Source organism: Phaethon lepturus, unplaced genomic scaffold (genome assembly GCF_000687285.1).
Source record: "Phaethon lepturus isolate BGI_N335 unplaced genomic scaffold, ASM68728v1 scaffold11315, whole genome shotgun sequence".
Lineage (NCBI taxonomy): Eukaryota > Metazoa > Chordata > Aves > Phaethontiformes > Phaethontidae > Phaethon > Phaethon lepturus.
In genome coordinates this window covers 44,085-61,654 of record NW_010541216.1, presented here as the reverse complement: position 1 = coordinate 61,654, position 17,570 = coordinate 44,085, and the positions used below count along the sequence as shown (strand labels likewise).

Here is a 17,570-nt window from a genome sequence, read left to right as displayed (position 1 = left end):
GCGTCTGCAGCAGGATTTGAGGAAGTTGATTGAAGCTGCTAAGTTCCTCCATCATGTTTGAAGTAGTCTGTTTACTTAGTACTTGGAAATAGTACAGTCACTGCAGCAGAGAGGAGGTTTACAGTATTCTACAACACAACTTCAAAAGACGGTCAGGAAAACTTCTGAGTATGTGTACTGAAAAGAATGTTATTCCTCACCTTGCCCATAAATGTGGATTTAAACCTGTTGCTCTAGAAACAGGACTACCTTTTCTTAGATACAAGCCCATGTAAGACTTAACTTTTTGGATAAGTGATCCTTCTTCAAAACATGGACAGCATTTCTAATATGCCAGCAGCTTGAATGTGACCTCAAAGATGACTGTAATACTACTTTAAATCAGTCCTGCGTTTTGAGGGCTCAGAGGTGGTCAGACTTTTCCAGTCCTTTCGTACTGGAGGATCTGATGTAATCTGCCTCTACATCAAATATCAAAAAAGCAGCAATGTAACAACAGTGTAGGATGTTTGTGTGCAGCACTGTATTGTTATGATGCTTTATCTAAATCGTTAAGAGTATGTGAATTCGTACTTTTTTTTATCAAGCCTAGTGTCTGAGTCTTCTTTGCTGTTAAGACATTAGTGTAGACCATTTACAATTCAGTGAAGCTATTTATAGGCATGTTACGAAGATTCTTCAGAGTACTGTTTCTTTTTCCACTGGTGAAAACACGGACTTCTTCAGATATATAAGGACTCTTCCACTTGGATTTCTTCAGTTATCTCTGTGATAGAAGCTTTCAATCTGTGATAGAGATCAGTTGGAGCATCACTAGGCTTGAGTTTCATGGCTGGAGGAAATTTTCTTCTCCATATAAGCATACTAAAACTGAGCGGTTAATCTGGTGGTGCCTGTGTCTCTAAACTAAAAACACGCATTCAAATGATGATGGACAATTTTGATTATGTTGTGCTGGGAAAGACTGATGATCCATTCTGGGAATGGTACATAGCATACCAAAATTTTTACATCAGTGTAATTAATGTTTCAGATATGACAGATACACTAAGTGGGTATTTTTCCATGTGATGAATGATTCCTAAAGTAGCAGCAATGCAGACAGTGACGCAGGTATAGGACTTCCTGAAAATAGGCCTATCTGTAACATGACAGTCATGTTGCAGAGGTCTTTATCAGATTTTTTTCTTAATTTCAGGTTCTGCAGGCTGATTGTGTACATTCAACTTGTTCTGCAAAAAACTAGAACTCAAAAAAAAAAAAAAATTAAGGATATAGTCCCCGTTACGTTAATTTCTTGTGTTTGGGTCAAAACAGTTCTTGTTCTAGAACTATGCGACTATATTCAGCAGACAGTCATACAATACGCTGGAGTAAGGGAGATGTACATCTGATTCTGTTGCCATTTCATTTTATAACATAGGTGCTTGTTGTCTGAAAGCAAAAGTGAGAAATCTTTTTCCAACACTGCCAAGGCTATCCTAATTAGAAGGAAGAAACACTTGACCAGTCTTGTATACAATATAGGGGAATATGGGAAATGTTCTCTTGAGTTCAGGAATGTAACAAGAGGAAATAGTCTCTTCTAAGTTTTAGACGTTCAGAATTTAGAAAGCTGTGTTTAAGCTAGTCATTTGGAGCTCTTTGTATCACAGAGAGTTAAAATCTTCAAGGATATGATTCATCTCATTCTTAGATGGGTGGCTAAAAAGAGGTTGTATGACTTGTGTCCTTAAAACCTTACTTTATTTCTGTTGACTGCAAAGAGACTTTTGACAGATAACTCATGAGAATACAAACAGATGAATACCACGGAAAACGCACCCATTTTGTGCAGACAATCCAGAATACCTGCTTTTAGTAAATTGGGACAGATGCTTTTACTTTGCAGTGCAAGTTCATTGAGAACCCCCTCTACTTGCTATCAGTAAGTCTTAAAGCGACAAGATAGTTTTGTTCTGCGATCCTTCTGTTCTGATGAGGTCACTCTAATACAGTCTTTCAAAAGAGTGAGTGAGCTTGCCCTTCGGAGGGCTTAGCATTGCTCTTGGCTGGGTTGGAGGAACCACCTGCACACTCTTACCAGCTGTATGTATTTGCCTGCTGTCACCTCCTCACCTAAAAGTAGGATAAATTAAGGTGCTTTTACTAGATCGTGGCTCCACTTAGAAATAGCATGAAACTTTCTTTTATTAATAAGATTTTTTTTAAGAATATGTGGGTTTCTGATACTGCCTGGTTTTCTTATACTTTTAAAGTATTTTTTTCTTGCTTTAAGTGTATTCTTAAGTATCTTTGCAGCAATGTTCAGTTCGCTTCGTTAATATTCTCAGAAGTTTTGGATTTCCACCATTTCTTATGATTTGGCTCAGCTGCATTACTGAATTTCTTTTCTGAAGCTGAATTTGTTTACAAAGGCTAATTGTCCAAATAATTCTGTAGGGGTAAAGGGACAGTGTAAAATAGATCCCTCTTTTCATATATTGCTTCTGTGTGGCTTTTCTCCTCTTAGAGCACCTAACGTATGGGATGCAAAGTAATTTTGCTTAGAAGAATTTTTTTAAGGGTGCAGTCTCATATGTGTGCCACCTAAGGATAGATGTTGAGGTATGAACACAGAAATACTTATCTGAAATTGAGAATGTAATTTTGGGTGTTTAAAAAAATCAAAGGTGGTGACATTTACGGATTGTGTTTGTAGCAGTGTTGGATGCAAATTCTTTTCTAACTTTGACGTGTTTTCTTTCTCAAACTGTTTCTTTTTTTTCCACTTATTTTTCCTAATTTATAATGATATGGACGAAAGCTCTAGAAAAACTAAAGCTCTTGAATGTTTGCCTTCGTTTGTATGTTGCAATCACTTGAGAGTAATGTGAGCCGTTATTCTAAGGCAGTCAGAGAAATTAATGCTGCAGAGTCAAAGAAAGGTATTTTAAATTAGTGTGAATTAATGTAAGAAAGTACATTTTCAAACCTAAATTGGCAAAAAATGCACACAAGAATATCAGCATCTTAATGAATTCCTCTATTAAGTCACCATCTTGAAGTACTTGAATTCTACAAGGGATTATATTTCTCTTTAAATAAATGAAGTATAGGTGTAGGTATACAGTGTATGCATTTACTTTCAGGATTTTGGCAGCCTATACAGTAGGGAAGAACTCTGCACAGCCAATGTTTGTTTGATTCCTTACCCTGTAGTATACTGTTCAGGTGTTTAGGAGACTGAGTCAGCAGCAGTCTGCGTCAGAAGATCAAAGTTTGGGTAGGGTTTCAGGCAGAAGAAATATGTTTGGGTTTTTTTAATATTCCGTTTAAATGAGTATACAGATGCCTGTCTCTTCCCCTAAATGTGGATACCCTGTTCTGCTATTGTGAACTACTACTTTATTAGCAATAGGGTAAATATAAAAGCTGGATAATACTTTAGGTTAAAAATTCACATGTAGGTGCCTGGATTTGAGGGGAGGAGAGGGATATACAGGAGTTCTAGCACCCCATTTCTTTCCCAATCCTTATTAGTCCCGAGGCATGTGGTCCAGGTGTTTTGCAACTAATGCACCTGTACAAACCTCCTGTTTCTGTCCCATCTTTATTTGGTTATTTGCTTCTGTTAGCTTTTTACGATGAAACTCATTATCAGTGATGGTATTAGAAGTTTGTGTTGATTCTCTGGCATCATACTGCTTGAGTCGTTTGCCAGTCTTCACACCATTCTTACTTGCTAAACTAGCAAGCCAAAGTTGAGCTATTTAAACTTTACAATAGTTAAATGATAATGAGCTAGTTAAATATATATGAGGATTTTCAGCATGGTCATAGACTGAACAAGACAGAACATAACTTTTAAGGCGTGGAGTCCATCTCTGCCGGAGTGGGAGGCGATCCTGGAGTAATGATGAGTCCCAATGTGGGTATGATCATTCTCCTTTATTATATCAAAATACACGGCTTTTATAGGTTAGCATACTGTCCACGCGCCTCTCACACAGTCAGGATTCGCTGCTTGCAGGTGTTCCTGTTTTCCTCGCTGCTTCTTAGTTCTTTTCTACAGCTCCTTCTCCTCAAGGCCGAGCCCTGCAGATGTCCAGCTGTTTACCAGCTTCCCAATGCCACAGCTCCCTCTTCTCAAGGCTGAGCCCTGCAGGTGTCCAGCTGTTTACCAGCTTCTCAATGCTGCAGCTCCTTCTCCTTAAGGTCGAGCCGTGCAGAGTGATCCCAACACATCTCCATGATGTTAGCTGGGCTACAGCAATTGATAGTCAGGCCTCTTGACCAATTTTTTGTGTTTTCACATTAGAATTTCAAGCTCTACCAGGTCAGTCACCAGCTATAGTGACTAGAACTCTGGAAACACTGTGTAACTGGAGCCAAGAGACTGTCAGTTGCAGATTTGAGAAGAGGAAAGAATTTTTAGTCTGAATACTTTTTAAACTCTTTGGGGTCGGTTTGTTTATATTAACACCTGTTTAACTTTGGGGACTAACTTCTGGATAAAGGAAGCCTGTGTTAAATGTTCAGTATCCTTAGACTTCCAGCAATGAGTGGATGCTGTGACCGGGGGGAATGGGTGTGCAATGGTATAGGCTTTCCCTATCGCATAGCTAGGAACCTAGCCTCGCGCTGTTTGTGTGGCTGTAGCATAGATGTACATATATGCACACCTACCAATGTGAACAGAAAATTCACATCTGTATTCAGCCGCAGTACTAGAGCTCTGTGTAAACAATCTTGAAACTTCTCAGATGATCATCAGTACAGTTAGTGAAAAAAACATTTTGCCCATGGCTGTTACTCTTAAGGTAGGAAAAAGCCTTGCTGTTATGGAGTGAAAATAAACACAACTCTGATCTATTTATTTTTTAACTCTGTACAAGAAAATTTTAATTTTGTTAGCAATAGAGAAAACTAGGAAGATAGTGGCTTATGTCAAGTGGCTTCTTACATAAAACCAAAATTTGTGTAGACCATTACTTAATAGAAAGGATTTATACTATCTAAGATTTGTTATTAAGTTTAACCTGAAGACCTGTTTGAGGTTGTTGGAAAAACTCAAGTATTGAGTACATACTTGAGAAAGATTTAAGAAGGTGATGTATTGTTGAAGTAATGAATGAATGAAATATTTCCAGTAGAGGTGATAGTCCAATAGTGAATTTAATATTTAAACAGAATTTGGGTAGGCATCTAACTCTTAGTAAGTTTAAAACAGTTCCTTTCACCTCTGTGTTGTTTTGGAGGGAGCGGTGTAATGTATATTCTTTTGTTTTTCAGGAAGGGGTTTTTTTTAGTATCAGAACTTCTGTTGTGAAAAAAAATCTAGAGTTTTTTAGAATCAAAAAAAATCCTGTAAGAGATGTTTTATATAGATGTGAGAGGGCTAGTCAAATGCTAAAATTCAATCTTTTCCATTTTTTTTTTTAAACCTGTTTAAGCATCAATATAAATGTTAAATCAATAGCTGTGGTGCTTGGCACGCTTTTTTCTAAATTAACATTGCTTTTAAAAGTGTAACTGGTAATTTCTGTATAGATTAAACTTTTTAAATGAAACTGTTTATGAAGGTCCCAAATTCGTTTAACTTTTGTAGCTGTAACATGGATTATCACCTTCTGAAAGATGACATTTCTTTCCTTACCTCTTTTGCTCTAGATTGCTTTGCATTTTTAAAAAACGTTAGCTTTTAAATGTTTCTGTACTTAATAGTGTGTTTGAAATATAACTTTCTTAGCAAAGCTGTTATAGTTGCCATCAAAATGTCATTTCAGTTAAAATTTTGATGTATCAACCTATTTTAAATGTAAAGAAATTGATACAGTATTGTTAGTGGATACTAGTTATGTTGGATTCTATCATGTGGCCTCAATCAAGTAGAGTTCTAGCCATATTGAAGTTGCACTTCTTGTTAATGTAAAGCTAAATCTATGTAGTAATAAGGAAATAGATAAGACTTTAATTTTCCCTAATAAATTCAGTGTTGGCTGGATTACTAGGGCAAATGGAAATTACTGCACCATTTTGCAGTACATACTGCTCCAAGTAGTAACAAGGAAAATTTCGGTTACGTGCAAGGAAAATCTTGTTTCACGTGCAGGTTGTGAAACACTGTAACAAGTTTCTCGGAGAGATTGTAGACACTGCATCCTTGAAGAACGTGGCTAGATGAGGCCTTCAGCAATCTGATCACCAGTTTAGGTTTGTTTCCAGTAGGATGGTGGACCAGATGACCTCCCAAGGTCCCTTCTGGCCAGTAACCAAACAAACAGGAGAGATTCTCTCTTTGGACAGGTCTGGATCAGGCCACCTTAGAAACGTTCCAGGACTTGCCATTCTGGACCATTACACTTGCTTAGAGTAATGCAGTCTGTGCCTTAGTTTGATGTGAGCACACTGATAGTAGCAGCAGTTACTCACTTCCTGTTCATGCCATTCTCTTATTTTGTGCTCCTTGCTGTGTAGATAGCTCAAGAAATTCACTCTTGTCTTTGCAACAGTCCAGGATGCTGGATTCCCTTTCTTGAAACATCATCATACTTGAAACCTACCTTCCTAATTGTCATTCCACCTGCTAAAAGGATTTAAGTTCTTACTATAATATGCTCTATTTTAAACAGTCTTCCTCAAAGACAGTCAGCTGGGAGGTCTTACCCAAAATACCTGCTTAAAGTTGTTTCTGAATTCTGTTACATCGTATTCTGTCTCTGCATCTCCAAACCACATTACTTGTTTATTTGAAGGGACTTTGCATATTGCCTTACAAAGAGTGCAGCTGTGTTTTTGTTTGGATGAAATAAATCACTGAGATTTTCACTGTGATGTGGATGTGGAATTTGCTGAAAATATTAAGTGTTTCTTCCAGGAAACTATAATCTTTGCTTTGGGATTTTGCAAAGACTTCTACTATAACAGCAGGTTCCATCTGGATAAGGTACTCCAACTGGTTCCTCCAGTTTTGCCTGGGATAATTCATGATCTGTGTGGCGGTATTCCTGTGTAGAAGTGCGTAGAACAATGTGGACTTCAGTCCACACATTCTCTTACTTCTCAATGGTGCAGGTCAGAAGTAAATTGTGCTGAACACAAAAAACTCGATTATTTTTATAGTCACTTCTTACTCACCTGCTTTGTGGCACCAGAATGACTGTTTGCTGATAGATTAAATTTGTGCAGGCAGTCACTTGAAGTAAGAACACTTACTTCAGTAGTAACTGTGACTCTTTAATATGTTGTCCTTGCAGCTACAGAGGAAGTGCAAGTCGCAGAACTGTACTTTTCTTTTATGGGCAAGCTACCTGCTGCTGTAACCTTTTAAGCAGTTAAATCCTTAAGGATCAATGATCTGAGAATGCAAATACTAAAATCTTGACACTTCCAGAAAATAATTAGTCACCTGTTGGGTATTGTACTCCCTTTCTTGCAGACCTTTATGCCTAGCTTAGGAGCCAGTAGCTCCATTGGGACAGTGTCGTTTCGTCTATACAAGTCTCTTTTACAATAACGTTAGCGTGAACCAGATTAGGAACTTCCTTTAGGAAAAGTTCAACATAAGCCAAGACCAAATTATCCAGTATCCCTTAGAGATCATGCTAATATGAGGATGTTGAGCTAATGTTTGGAAAAGAGGCATCTAAATTGAATTGGATGGCACATAAAGTGTCTATTTTCTCTTGGATTTTGCACAGAGAGAACTTTGGTCCATGCTGAGATTTTCATGGCTTTTGCCTGGAATTGCCCCTGCTGTGTGTGAATTTTTATTGCCTTCATCTTTACTCTGTGTTTACTCAGTGGATATCCAGACTTACCTTTGTACAGAACAGCTTTACTCTTCAGGGCACCACTGTTCCCTGCTGGTTTTCTGTGTGAAATTACAGGGAATTTGTTCCCATTTTCAGCCTTTGTTTCTCTGTGGGAACCCTTAAGTAAAGTGCATTGATTCAGATTTTTTTTTTTCCCCCTCCCAATTTGTCTGAAAGTCATTGTAAATCAGTTCTTCCTTTTATATATGGGTATTCAGGAGGCAGAGCAAACAAGCTGACAAGTTACTGTGCCAGAAGGTGAGCTTTTACCAATGACTGACATTGAATTAGGCTGAAACTGAGGAGTTGGGATTGTCTAGAGCCAAAATCATGTATTGGGTTGAAGTGGAGGGCAACGATGGTAGCTGGCATGGGAAGCTGGTCTGGTCTGAAAGATGAAGAGCTAGTAAGACAGCAGCTTGAACATTGTTTATCCTACAGTTAGGAACCGAAGTTACTGAGTTGCAGATAGCAATACCTTGTGTCTGTATTTAAGTACTAATTTTCATGCTGATGGGATTTACTGTAATTGCAAAGTTAGTATGTTATTTATGAGCCTGCCATGAATGGACGTGTCAGATATATGGATTTTGTGTTTTTCTTCTACTTTCAATGTTTAAAATAAAATAATTGCAGTAATGTTGAGTTGCTTTGTGAAGCACAGAAGGAAAAAAATACTGTTGTGATCTGATATAATAAGTTGGGGAGAGCTTTAAAAAGTTGCTTAAGGCTTCTCAAATGGGCAAAGCCTTCTAATATATTGGAGGTTCGACAGTGAGTTTGCACTACTGCAAATTTGCACCTCTGTCATGGCCATGTATGACTTTATAAGGAATTATTTAAATAAGTGACCTTTCTTTTTAAATGCCTGTTGTGTTAATCGGACAAGTCCATGTTTAGGATGTTCTCTAAATTTTGAAAATGCCTTTCCCATGTTTTAGTGCTCCTTTGCTTCAGTTTCTTAGTGTGCATCTAGACCCTGTCCCTTCCAATCTCTACCTCAGTTTATGTGAAATTCCTGAATCAAATCACAGAGTATTTTAATTGTAGTATTTTAGTGAAGTATTTTTTACACATTTAATCTGCAGTATTCTGAGGAGGAGAAACAAACATAATTGGAATAGATAGATTGTAGATGACAAAATAAAGTATGATTCATTTTTATCTTTTTCAAGGTAGCAGTGATGGTTCTGAACTCAGTGAAGAGACTTCCTGGCCAGCATTTGAAAGGTAAGAAAAACTGCCGCTCAAAACCTGCATTTCTCTATTCAGACATCACTGCTTACAATCTTTCGCTCAGTCCTGAAACTGATGCTTTATTTTAGTCATCTAGAGATCTTCTGTATGTAAGAATATTAATAAATGGTAGGAAATTCACAGGATCTGTTAAAGCAACAGAGAAGTACCTTCTGCTCGCTAGTAGTTAATAGGGCTTTTGTCTAATTGGGTGCTTACTCACTGCACACATTCTTCTAAATAGCTCAAACAGAGTACCATTAAACCCCTAATTATTTTTCTGGTTTTATATATTTGTATATCCTGTGTATGCTATTCGTGCGACCTGTTTTTCACTTTCCTTGAAGATAGCCCTGAGATTTTATCCATTCTTGGACCCTTTATTCTTGTCACTGACACTGTCACCTGTTTTGTTTCTCTTATCTGCTCCTTCACTTCATTGTTACTTGCCCTTGTGTTACACGGGAAAACACGAAAATGCCCCTTGCTAATGTCAGATTTTGTGGTCCAGAATTAACATATTGCTCCTTATGCAGTACTTGCAAATCCTCAGGTGACACTGACCACTTCAATCCTTTTCCATGTTGTATTTGAGAATGTGGAGAAAGACCTGCTGCAATTTAATACAGTAAAAGTTGGAGATTTCATCTTCCCACAGCTGAGTAAGAGGCACAATACAGTGCATAGTATGCTTCTATAACTCAATTTCAGGTAATCCATCAGCTTCAGAGTACCAGCGGATGACTTTTTCTACCATGCTTTGAAGACATGTTTTGCAGAAATTATTGTCGAAGAACTTTATAGTCAGGAACTGTTACCACAAAGCTTATCATTGTGGTAACAGTGAATCATTAAGGTTGGAAAAGACCCTGAAGATCATCAAGTCCAACCGTCAGTCCAACACCACCATGCCCACCACGCCATGTCCCAAATTCTGCTTGAATTCATTGAAGCAGTTGAAGTTCTGTGTTACTTTTTGGAAGAGATCTTTGAAAATCTCTCTGTGCCAAAGGTGAACTTTCTGATACTTAATGCTATAAATACGATTACATACATGAGGCAATGTCCTTAAAATTCTATTATGTAAGCAGTAAAAACATTCCACATGAGCATAGAAAGACAATTGGGTCAGAAAGAAAATGTCTATCTTGCATGTGCTCTGTGATGCAAGATGCAGTAGTCAAAAGGTTTTCTTGCTTTTCCTTCCCTGCTGCTTCATGGAATTAATCAAGTTCAGATTGTTTCTCAAAGCTAAGTAGTTATATGGAAAAGCCTTATACAAACTGGTGAACTGAGTGCTTTTACCCCGAGTAGCATGAGAAACTTAAAAATTATAGTAAGCCTCAGGCTTAAGCTCATAGTAACAGTTTCCAGAATTGTTGTGCGGGCTTCTGAGACAAATCAGAGGTTTTTCATCCCTGTCCTAATGAGAACTGGCTGACCCAGACTCCCCCAAGTTAAAAGGTTTGCTCCATGCATACAGTTATGTAAGAAGATTCCTCCTCCTCCAAATTGCACTTGCCTTCAGTAATTTTTTTTTTCTCTTGAGAAAGCTCTTTGAGAACTTTGAAGTTGTATGTTTTTCAGGGTGAGTTCTCTTGCATGCTTCCAGGGAGAGGAATTGCGTTCCTTAGGGACATTCACAGCACCGTACGTTAAATTCCTAGAGATGCGCAGCAACCTTTTGTCTGCTCCTTGGTTTATAAGATGATGAAACATGTTTTGGAATGTAATAGGTAATACACTGACATGCAAATGTCAAAAGTTAAGATAACTAGAGAGGGTGTCTCGGTAAGTTTCCATTCTTATAAGAGAGTCTTATAAAGTCTTTTCACTCATATAAGAGTGAGGGAGAAGCATTTGTTGTCTGAAACTAACAGCTACTGGAAAAATTGGGGTATATCCACTACTATTAATCATAGAATTATACAGTGGTTTGAGTTGGAAGGGACCTTGAAGACCATCTAGTTCCAACCTCCTTCCACTAGACCAGGCTGCTCAAAGCCCTGTCCAGCCTGGCCTTGAACGCTTCCAGGGATGGGTCATCCACAACTTCTCTGAGCAACCTGTTCCAGTGCCTCACCACGCTCATAGTGAAGAATTTCTTCCTTATATCTATTCTACCCTCTTTCAGTTCAAAGCCATTACTCCATGTCCTATCACTACATGCTCTTGTAAAAAGTCCATCTCCAGCTTTCTTGTAGGCTCCCCTTCACATACTGGGAGGCTGCTATAAGGTGTCCCTGGAGCCTTTTCTTCCCCAGGCTGAACAACCCCAATTCTCTCAGCCTGGCTTCATAGGAGAGGTGCTTCAGTCCTCTGATCATCTTCATGGCCCTCGTCTGGACCTGCTCCAACAGGTCCATGTACTACTTATGCTGGGGGCCCCAGAGCTGGACTCGATACTCCAGGGGGTCTCACCAGAGCAGATTAGAGGGACAGAATCACCTCCCTTGATCTGCTGGCCATGCTACTTTGGATGCAGCCCAGGATATGGTTGGCTTTCTGGGCTGCGAGTGCACATTGTTGGGTCCTGTTGAGTTTCTCATCAACCAACACCACCAAGTTCTCCTCAGGGCTACTCTCATCCCATTCTCTGCCCAGACAGTATTTGTGCTTGGGATTGCCCCAACCCATGTGCAGGACCCTGCACTTGCCCTTGTTGAACTTTGAGGTTTGCACAGGCCCACCTCCCAAGCCTGTCAAGGTCCCTCTGGATGGCATCGCTTCCCTCCAGCATGTCGACCACACCACACAACTCGGTGTCATCGGCAAACTTGCTGAGGGTGCACCCGATCCCACTGCCCATGTCGCTGACAAAGGTGTTAAACAGCGCCGGTCTCAATACCGACCTCTGAGAAACGTCACTCGTCACTGGTCTTCACTTGGCCATCGAGCTGTTGATTGCAACTCTTTCGGTGTGACCATCCAGCCAATTCCTTACCCACTGAGTAGTCGATCCGTTAAATCCATGTCTCTCCAGTTTAGAGGTGAGGATGTTGTGTGGGATGGTGTCAAATGCTTTGCAGTAGTCCAGGTAGATGATGTCAGTTGCTCTTCCCTTATCCACTAGTGCTGTAACCCCACTGTAGATGGCCACAATTTGCCCTTAGTGAAGCTATGTCAGCTGTCACAAATCACCTCCTTATTTTCCATGTGCCTTAGCATGGTTTCCAGGAGGATCTGCTCCATGATCTTGCAGGGCACCGATGTGAGACTGACTGTCCTGTAGTTCCTGGGGTCTTCCTTTTTTTTTTCCGCTTTTTAAAAATGGGGATTATGTTTCCCCTTTTCCAGTCAGTGGGAACTTCACCAGGCTGCCACGACTACTTCCTATGCAGTGAGAGTGGGAATTCAGTATTTCCCAGTCAGTTAGGAACAGGATCTTTGGGTAGGAGGGCTTAAATCTGCATCATATGCCTAACAGGAAGAAACAAGGTATGCCACACACAGATTCCACAGGTAACAGAAGGAGTTGTAACAAATGTTCTTGGTTTTCCCGGCCTTCTTGTTTGTTGCTGGGAAATGCAGAAGGCATGAGAACTGGTGTCACTGATCGTTTATAAGTGCAACAGAAACTTAGTTTGAAACTTGAGAAAGAGCTTTCAGCATTGGGGTGTCCCTTTAGGCTACTCAAAATGACGTGAGGAACTTTAATTCTAAGTCCTGACAGTTTTGTAGCATGTACAAAGTGGCACTTCAGTCTCTTTGGTTGTCATTCTGAGTGTCTCTGAATAGATTTCCCTGAAATAGCTCAATCCAAGAGTGATAGCCTCCTTGTTATGCAAAAAAACAAGCTTAAAGGTAAGAAGAAAACGTATTTCATTTGCATGCAAAATATATGTACACACAAATATACAGCTTACATTACGCGTTTCTTTCCTTCATCTTAGTTACTGTTTTATTTGTCTAAATCTTGAATGTATTTTTAAAAAAATTCATAAACTCAAAGATTTTTGTAATATTGAAAAACAAACTACGGCACATTCTGGGATAGTTTAGTAAATGATAATTCATTAGTATCTTTCTGATAATTTTTCTTGCAGCAAAAGCAATAGTTCGAGCTGGTTTAAAAAAACAAAGCAACAAAATCAAACCGAAAACCTCCATTCTTCTTGTTTAATGCTGCTGACCTTTTCTGTATGCCTTCTGTGGTATTCGGAGTTCAGACTGAAACATGACCATGCAACTTGTTTAGGTTTCCTATTCTGAGAAATACTGCCCTGTCCATATATAAGCAGCTTTCCAGCTAATGCAAAGCCCCTCTCATAGGTGACAGATTGTTAGATCTATACTAAGTAGGAGATTGTGCCTGTAAAATTCTCATAGGCCTGCACTTAACTGCCTGCATCTGCAGAATTAGAGGTGACTTTGAATCTTTCAGCATACTACAAGCAACTAGAAAAACAGATTAAAAAGCAGGAGGTGACGACAAAGTGCCTATGTTTCTACTGGCTTAAATGGAATTCAGTTGACGAAGGGATCTGATCCAGAAAAACAAGGTTCAATGAAGCAAGGCGGTATTCAAAAGGCAGGTCTAGAACACAAGTCGTGGCTAGGGGTAACACAATCGATCACGTTAAGGACTCTAAAAAGTGAAGCTTATAGGAAAAGTTTAAAGCTTATATGAACTGGAGAATTGAAATACTGCTTTGCTTATTTCAATGTCGCTTAATACAACAGTATTTTAAACAGTGTCAGGCACATTTTGATAGTGCTTCTGATTCCTTGCAGCTTGGGTGTGTGCATACTCATAGAAGTTGAAACTGGTTTTTGGTAGTAACATCTAAAGTCAGAATTTAAAGCCAAGTTTTATTAAGATGCTTCCTTTACATGGATCTAATCTCTAAGAACTAAATGCAGACTTTGCTCTCAAAATGTATTATTTTTCAGTGCCAATAAAACAGTTCAGTATTATGAGTTCTGACAAAGAGAACATCTGACGAAATAAAAAAAAATTATGTCTACCCCTGCATGCATTTTTCTAAATAAAATTATCCTTTGTTTCTTATGTGGAAGAAGTGGCTTTGTGATATGCACACAGAAAAAATTACTGTGCTGTTTTAGCAGTCGTGCTGTTTGTGTGAATAAAAGTATATGTAATACGTACAATTTATAATGGAATCCAACAGGAACAGGTTGTACCATTCTCTCGGTCCGGGGACAAGAGTGTCACGAAATGGCTATCGAGGCCACATGAAGGCCAGCAGGTACAATCCCCACTGCACACAGAGGTGTCAAACTTTCCCTCTGGTGTTGGTGATTTGGTTTGGTTTAATAATTAAGTGGGTGTTTTCTGATGTTCTCTTTCTAACTTACATGTCAAAATAAAGGTAGAGACCTTTTTCTTCAGACTTAAAGCTTTCCTTTTCTGTGACTTAATCTATATCGCCATAAGGGCTTTTGTTCATTCTGGTCTGCAAAACCAAATTCTGAACCGTTGGATCTTTATCTCAAGGCTTAAAGATGTTTTACCAGAGGTAGCTGTTTAACTGCCTGCCACTGTGTAGCAGTGCTGGTAGTTCTCATGTGGACAACAAAGCTGCTTCTTGTGCTAATGGATGGCATGCAAGATATTTTCTTTGCTGGCAGTTCTGTATTGAATTTCTTTTCCCCTCCTCTCTGAAATCAGAGATACGGCTAAAATGAGTAACGCATTAGATTTGGCCCCAATTTATTATATATATAGTGTTATTTGCAAGCTGACGGAGTAATATAACTGATTATTCTGATTAATTAAAACACAAATTCTGTCTCCAGCTGTGGCACTGTAGTTGGGAAAGAGATGGCCATTAACTATGAAACTTTTTTCATGCTAAGAAGCAAGCATTGTCTCACTGAATTAAACTCATGTTCACATCTATCAGTGTCCAAAATTGTCTCCATATCATCATCCTCAGTAGGTGCTGCAATGAAAATGTTTCCTAGATTTCCAATTTACTTTGAACGTTCATAAACGTTAGGGTGGATGAAACAGCAAATCCTGGCTTGCTTCAAAACAGGTTTCAAGCGCTGTTCAATGTCTTGCCTTTTCTAGAAAGCTGCTGGGTTCAGCAATTTAGTTACACGCTCTGATTGACATGGACGGAAATGATTCCTGTTGTAATTCTTTTCTGATTGAAAATGTTTTGTAAGCCAGTCAGCTTTGTAATTTTAATAAAGCTAAGTTTTCTTTTCACAGTGCTGTACCTGGCATTTGTTTTGGCCCATTGCTCATAGATCCTATGTAGGGTAGATGATTAGCAGAGCACCAGATGCATTAAAACACCTTAAAGCTGTGGTTCGGGTTTCTACTCTTTATTACTGCTCCTGCCCACTCTTCTTGCTTTCAGATATTTTAAAGATTGTGCATGTTTGAGCTGTGCTTTGTTTTTGATGTGCTAATGATTCCAGTGTTTCTAACAAAAAATTAATCTTTCTTGCAAGGGCTGGAAGAGAATTTTTAACACATACAGCAACTGTATGAATGTACTTCAAATGTTTGCTTTTTAAAATTAATTGGTTTTGATATTTCAGTTGTGTCTTGAGGTTTTTTTGTGTTTGTTTGTTTGTGGTTTTTTTTTTTTTTTTTAATTAAGGATTACCTGCTTGGCTAATTAACTTTTCTGGTCACTTTTGCTTGTGAGTGTAAATTCCACAACAGCAATTCCTTGTAACAGCCAAAGTCTTTTTCCACAATTAAGTCCAATAAATAAAAAGTTGACATTTCTAAATAAAAATACATGTTTGTGTTAGTTTGTGGTAATGATTGGAAAACTACTTTAGGAGAAATATTTTTTTCACACAAATCTTCACATGCTCCTTTCAGCTCCCTAGAATCTGAAGATTTGGCTGTTCATTTGTATCCAGGAGCAGTTACTATTCAAGGTGTTCTCAGGAGGAAGACTTTGTTGAAAGAAGGCAAAAAACCTACAGTAAGATTTTTTTTTTTTAATTCATTTTCTCATCGTCTTCCTTTGCCCAGTTATAAATACAATAAAATGGCCGTTGTACAACTAATTCAAGTGTCTTGAGATCTCCTCTGCCTTGCTGATTAAGGTTTAGGATCATGCCAGAGTTTGCATTCTGCTGTTTGGTGGAATTACTCAGTTTATAGGGTTATACCCATAATCTAGGGAGTAGAAGAGAAGTGTAATGCTACATAACATTTCTTACAATTACTGATAACTTGAAAAGAGGGGAGCGTGTTTTGCCTTCCTGAATGGTAGGTGGATGCTAACAGTTTATCAATAGATAATAACCCTTAGCATTTGCATTGCAAATGTTTGATTATGAATTACAAATTGAAAGACACATTTGTGACAATGGGGGAATACCTTCTGGCAGAACATAAAATGGAAAAGGGACAAATGTACTCGTAACTCAATGAAGTGTTCAGTAAGGGTTGCAGAAAGTATAGAATAAGATGCAGAAAACTTTTGAGATTAGTGGGGAAAGGCACATGTTCTTTCTACTTTCTAGATTTTTAATGCATTCATAGGCCTACACAAATAACTTGATACAGCAGCTTTGGGAACATGGCTGATGGTTTGGCTGGACATTTAGTGCTGTCATGTTGTTGCAGGATGATGCCTGCTATTTTACAGCTCAATATTATGAAATATTTAACTTCTCAATTGCACTTTTGTTGTTTTTCTCTTTTCTTCTAGGTAGCATCTTGGACGAAATACTGGGTAGCACTGTGTGGAACCCAGCTCTTTTACTACGCTGCAAAATCTCTGAAGGCTACAGAGAGAAAACATGTATGTAAAACAGGCATATTCCAATATCATCTGCCAAAATTAAAATGTGATTTCCTGATGTGCATACTGAGAGTAGTTCAGGACTTGCATGATTTCTAGTCAGCACTATCCTGTCTTCTAGTCAGTCACCTCATACGGATATGCCCTAATGGAAATATCATGCACACGTTTATATGCTACACCAAGAACATCTGCTTTGCATATGCCATGGGTCTCTTTGAATTTGTTGGTCTATAAGGAAGGGAACTATGTCACTGGGTCTGTCTGCTTTTCTAAGGTAGAAGTCGTATCTTTTGATGATCTGAGTCTTGCAACGGTTTGTTGCTACTTGAAATCCAAACAAGCATTGGTGTGGAAAGGCTGAGAAGTCATTACATATGACATGAAACATGTACCAATTTCATGTATGTGGTAAAATTAGCCTACTCTTTTTCTGTTTAATCCTGTAATCTGTTAACTACAACGGAGTACAAAACACTTCATATGTTAAGCAGAGAGCTAGCATATCATATTATTCTGTCCGTCTTTTTATTTGCTGCAATTTCATTTGAAAGAAGCTAAAAATACTTTGCTTATGTGGGGAAGTAATAAAAGAATTTTCTGTAGATGTTCCAGGGATGTTATGATGTGCGTAGTTCCTGTTTTCACTGGTTAATTATAATGGAACAGGATGCCGCTAGAGATTCTGTTAGGAAATTGAGTAAAATTTGAGATACTTGCATTTTTTTTTCCCAAGTTCATTCACTACTTAAAGCCACTACTTATAGTTGAAGCCACTACTTATAGTTGCCTTGGC

The 17,570-nt window shown here is 38.5% G+C and overlaps 1 protein-coding gene across 2 annotated transcripts in view; it reads left to right on the top strand.

Annotated features, from left to right (window-relative positions):
• The window catches only part of RALGPS2 (Ral GEF with PH domain and SH3 binding motif 2), a 101,747-nt gene that overhangs the window by 72,108 nt on the left and 12,069 nt on the right, over positions 1-17,570 (top strand). Inside the window, exons 13-16 of one of the 2 annotated variants that reach the window (XM_010287670.1) lie at positions 8,972-9,026; positions 14,165-14,242; positions 15,841-15,946; positions 16,682-16,774. In XM_010287670.1, the coding sequence (XP_010285972.1) occupies positions 8,972-9,026; positions 14,165-14,242; positions 15,841-15,946; positions 16,682-16,774 (332 nt within the window). The remainder of the gene's footprint in view (positions 1-8,971; positions 9,027-14,164; positions 14,243-15,840; positions 15,947-16,681; positions 16,775-17,570) is intronic. The other variant, XM_010287671.1, reaches the window with a different exon arrangement.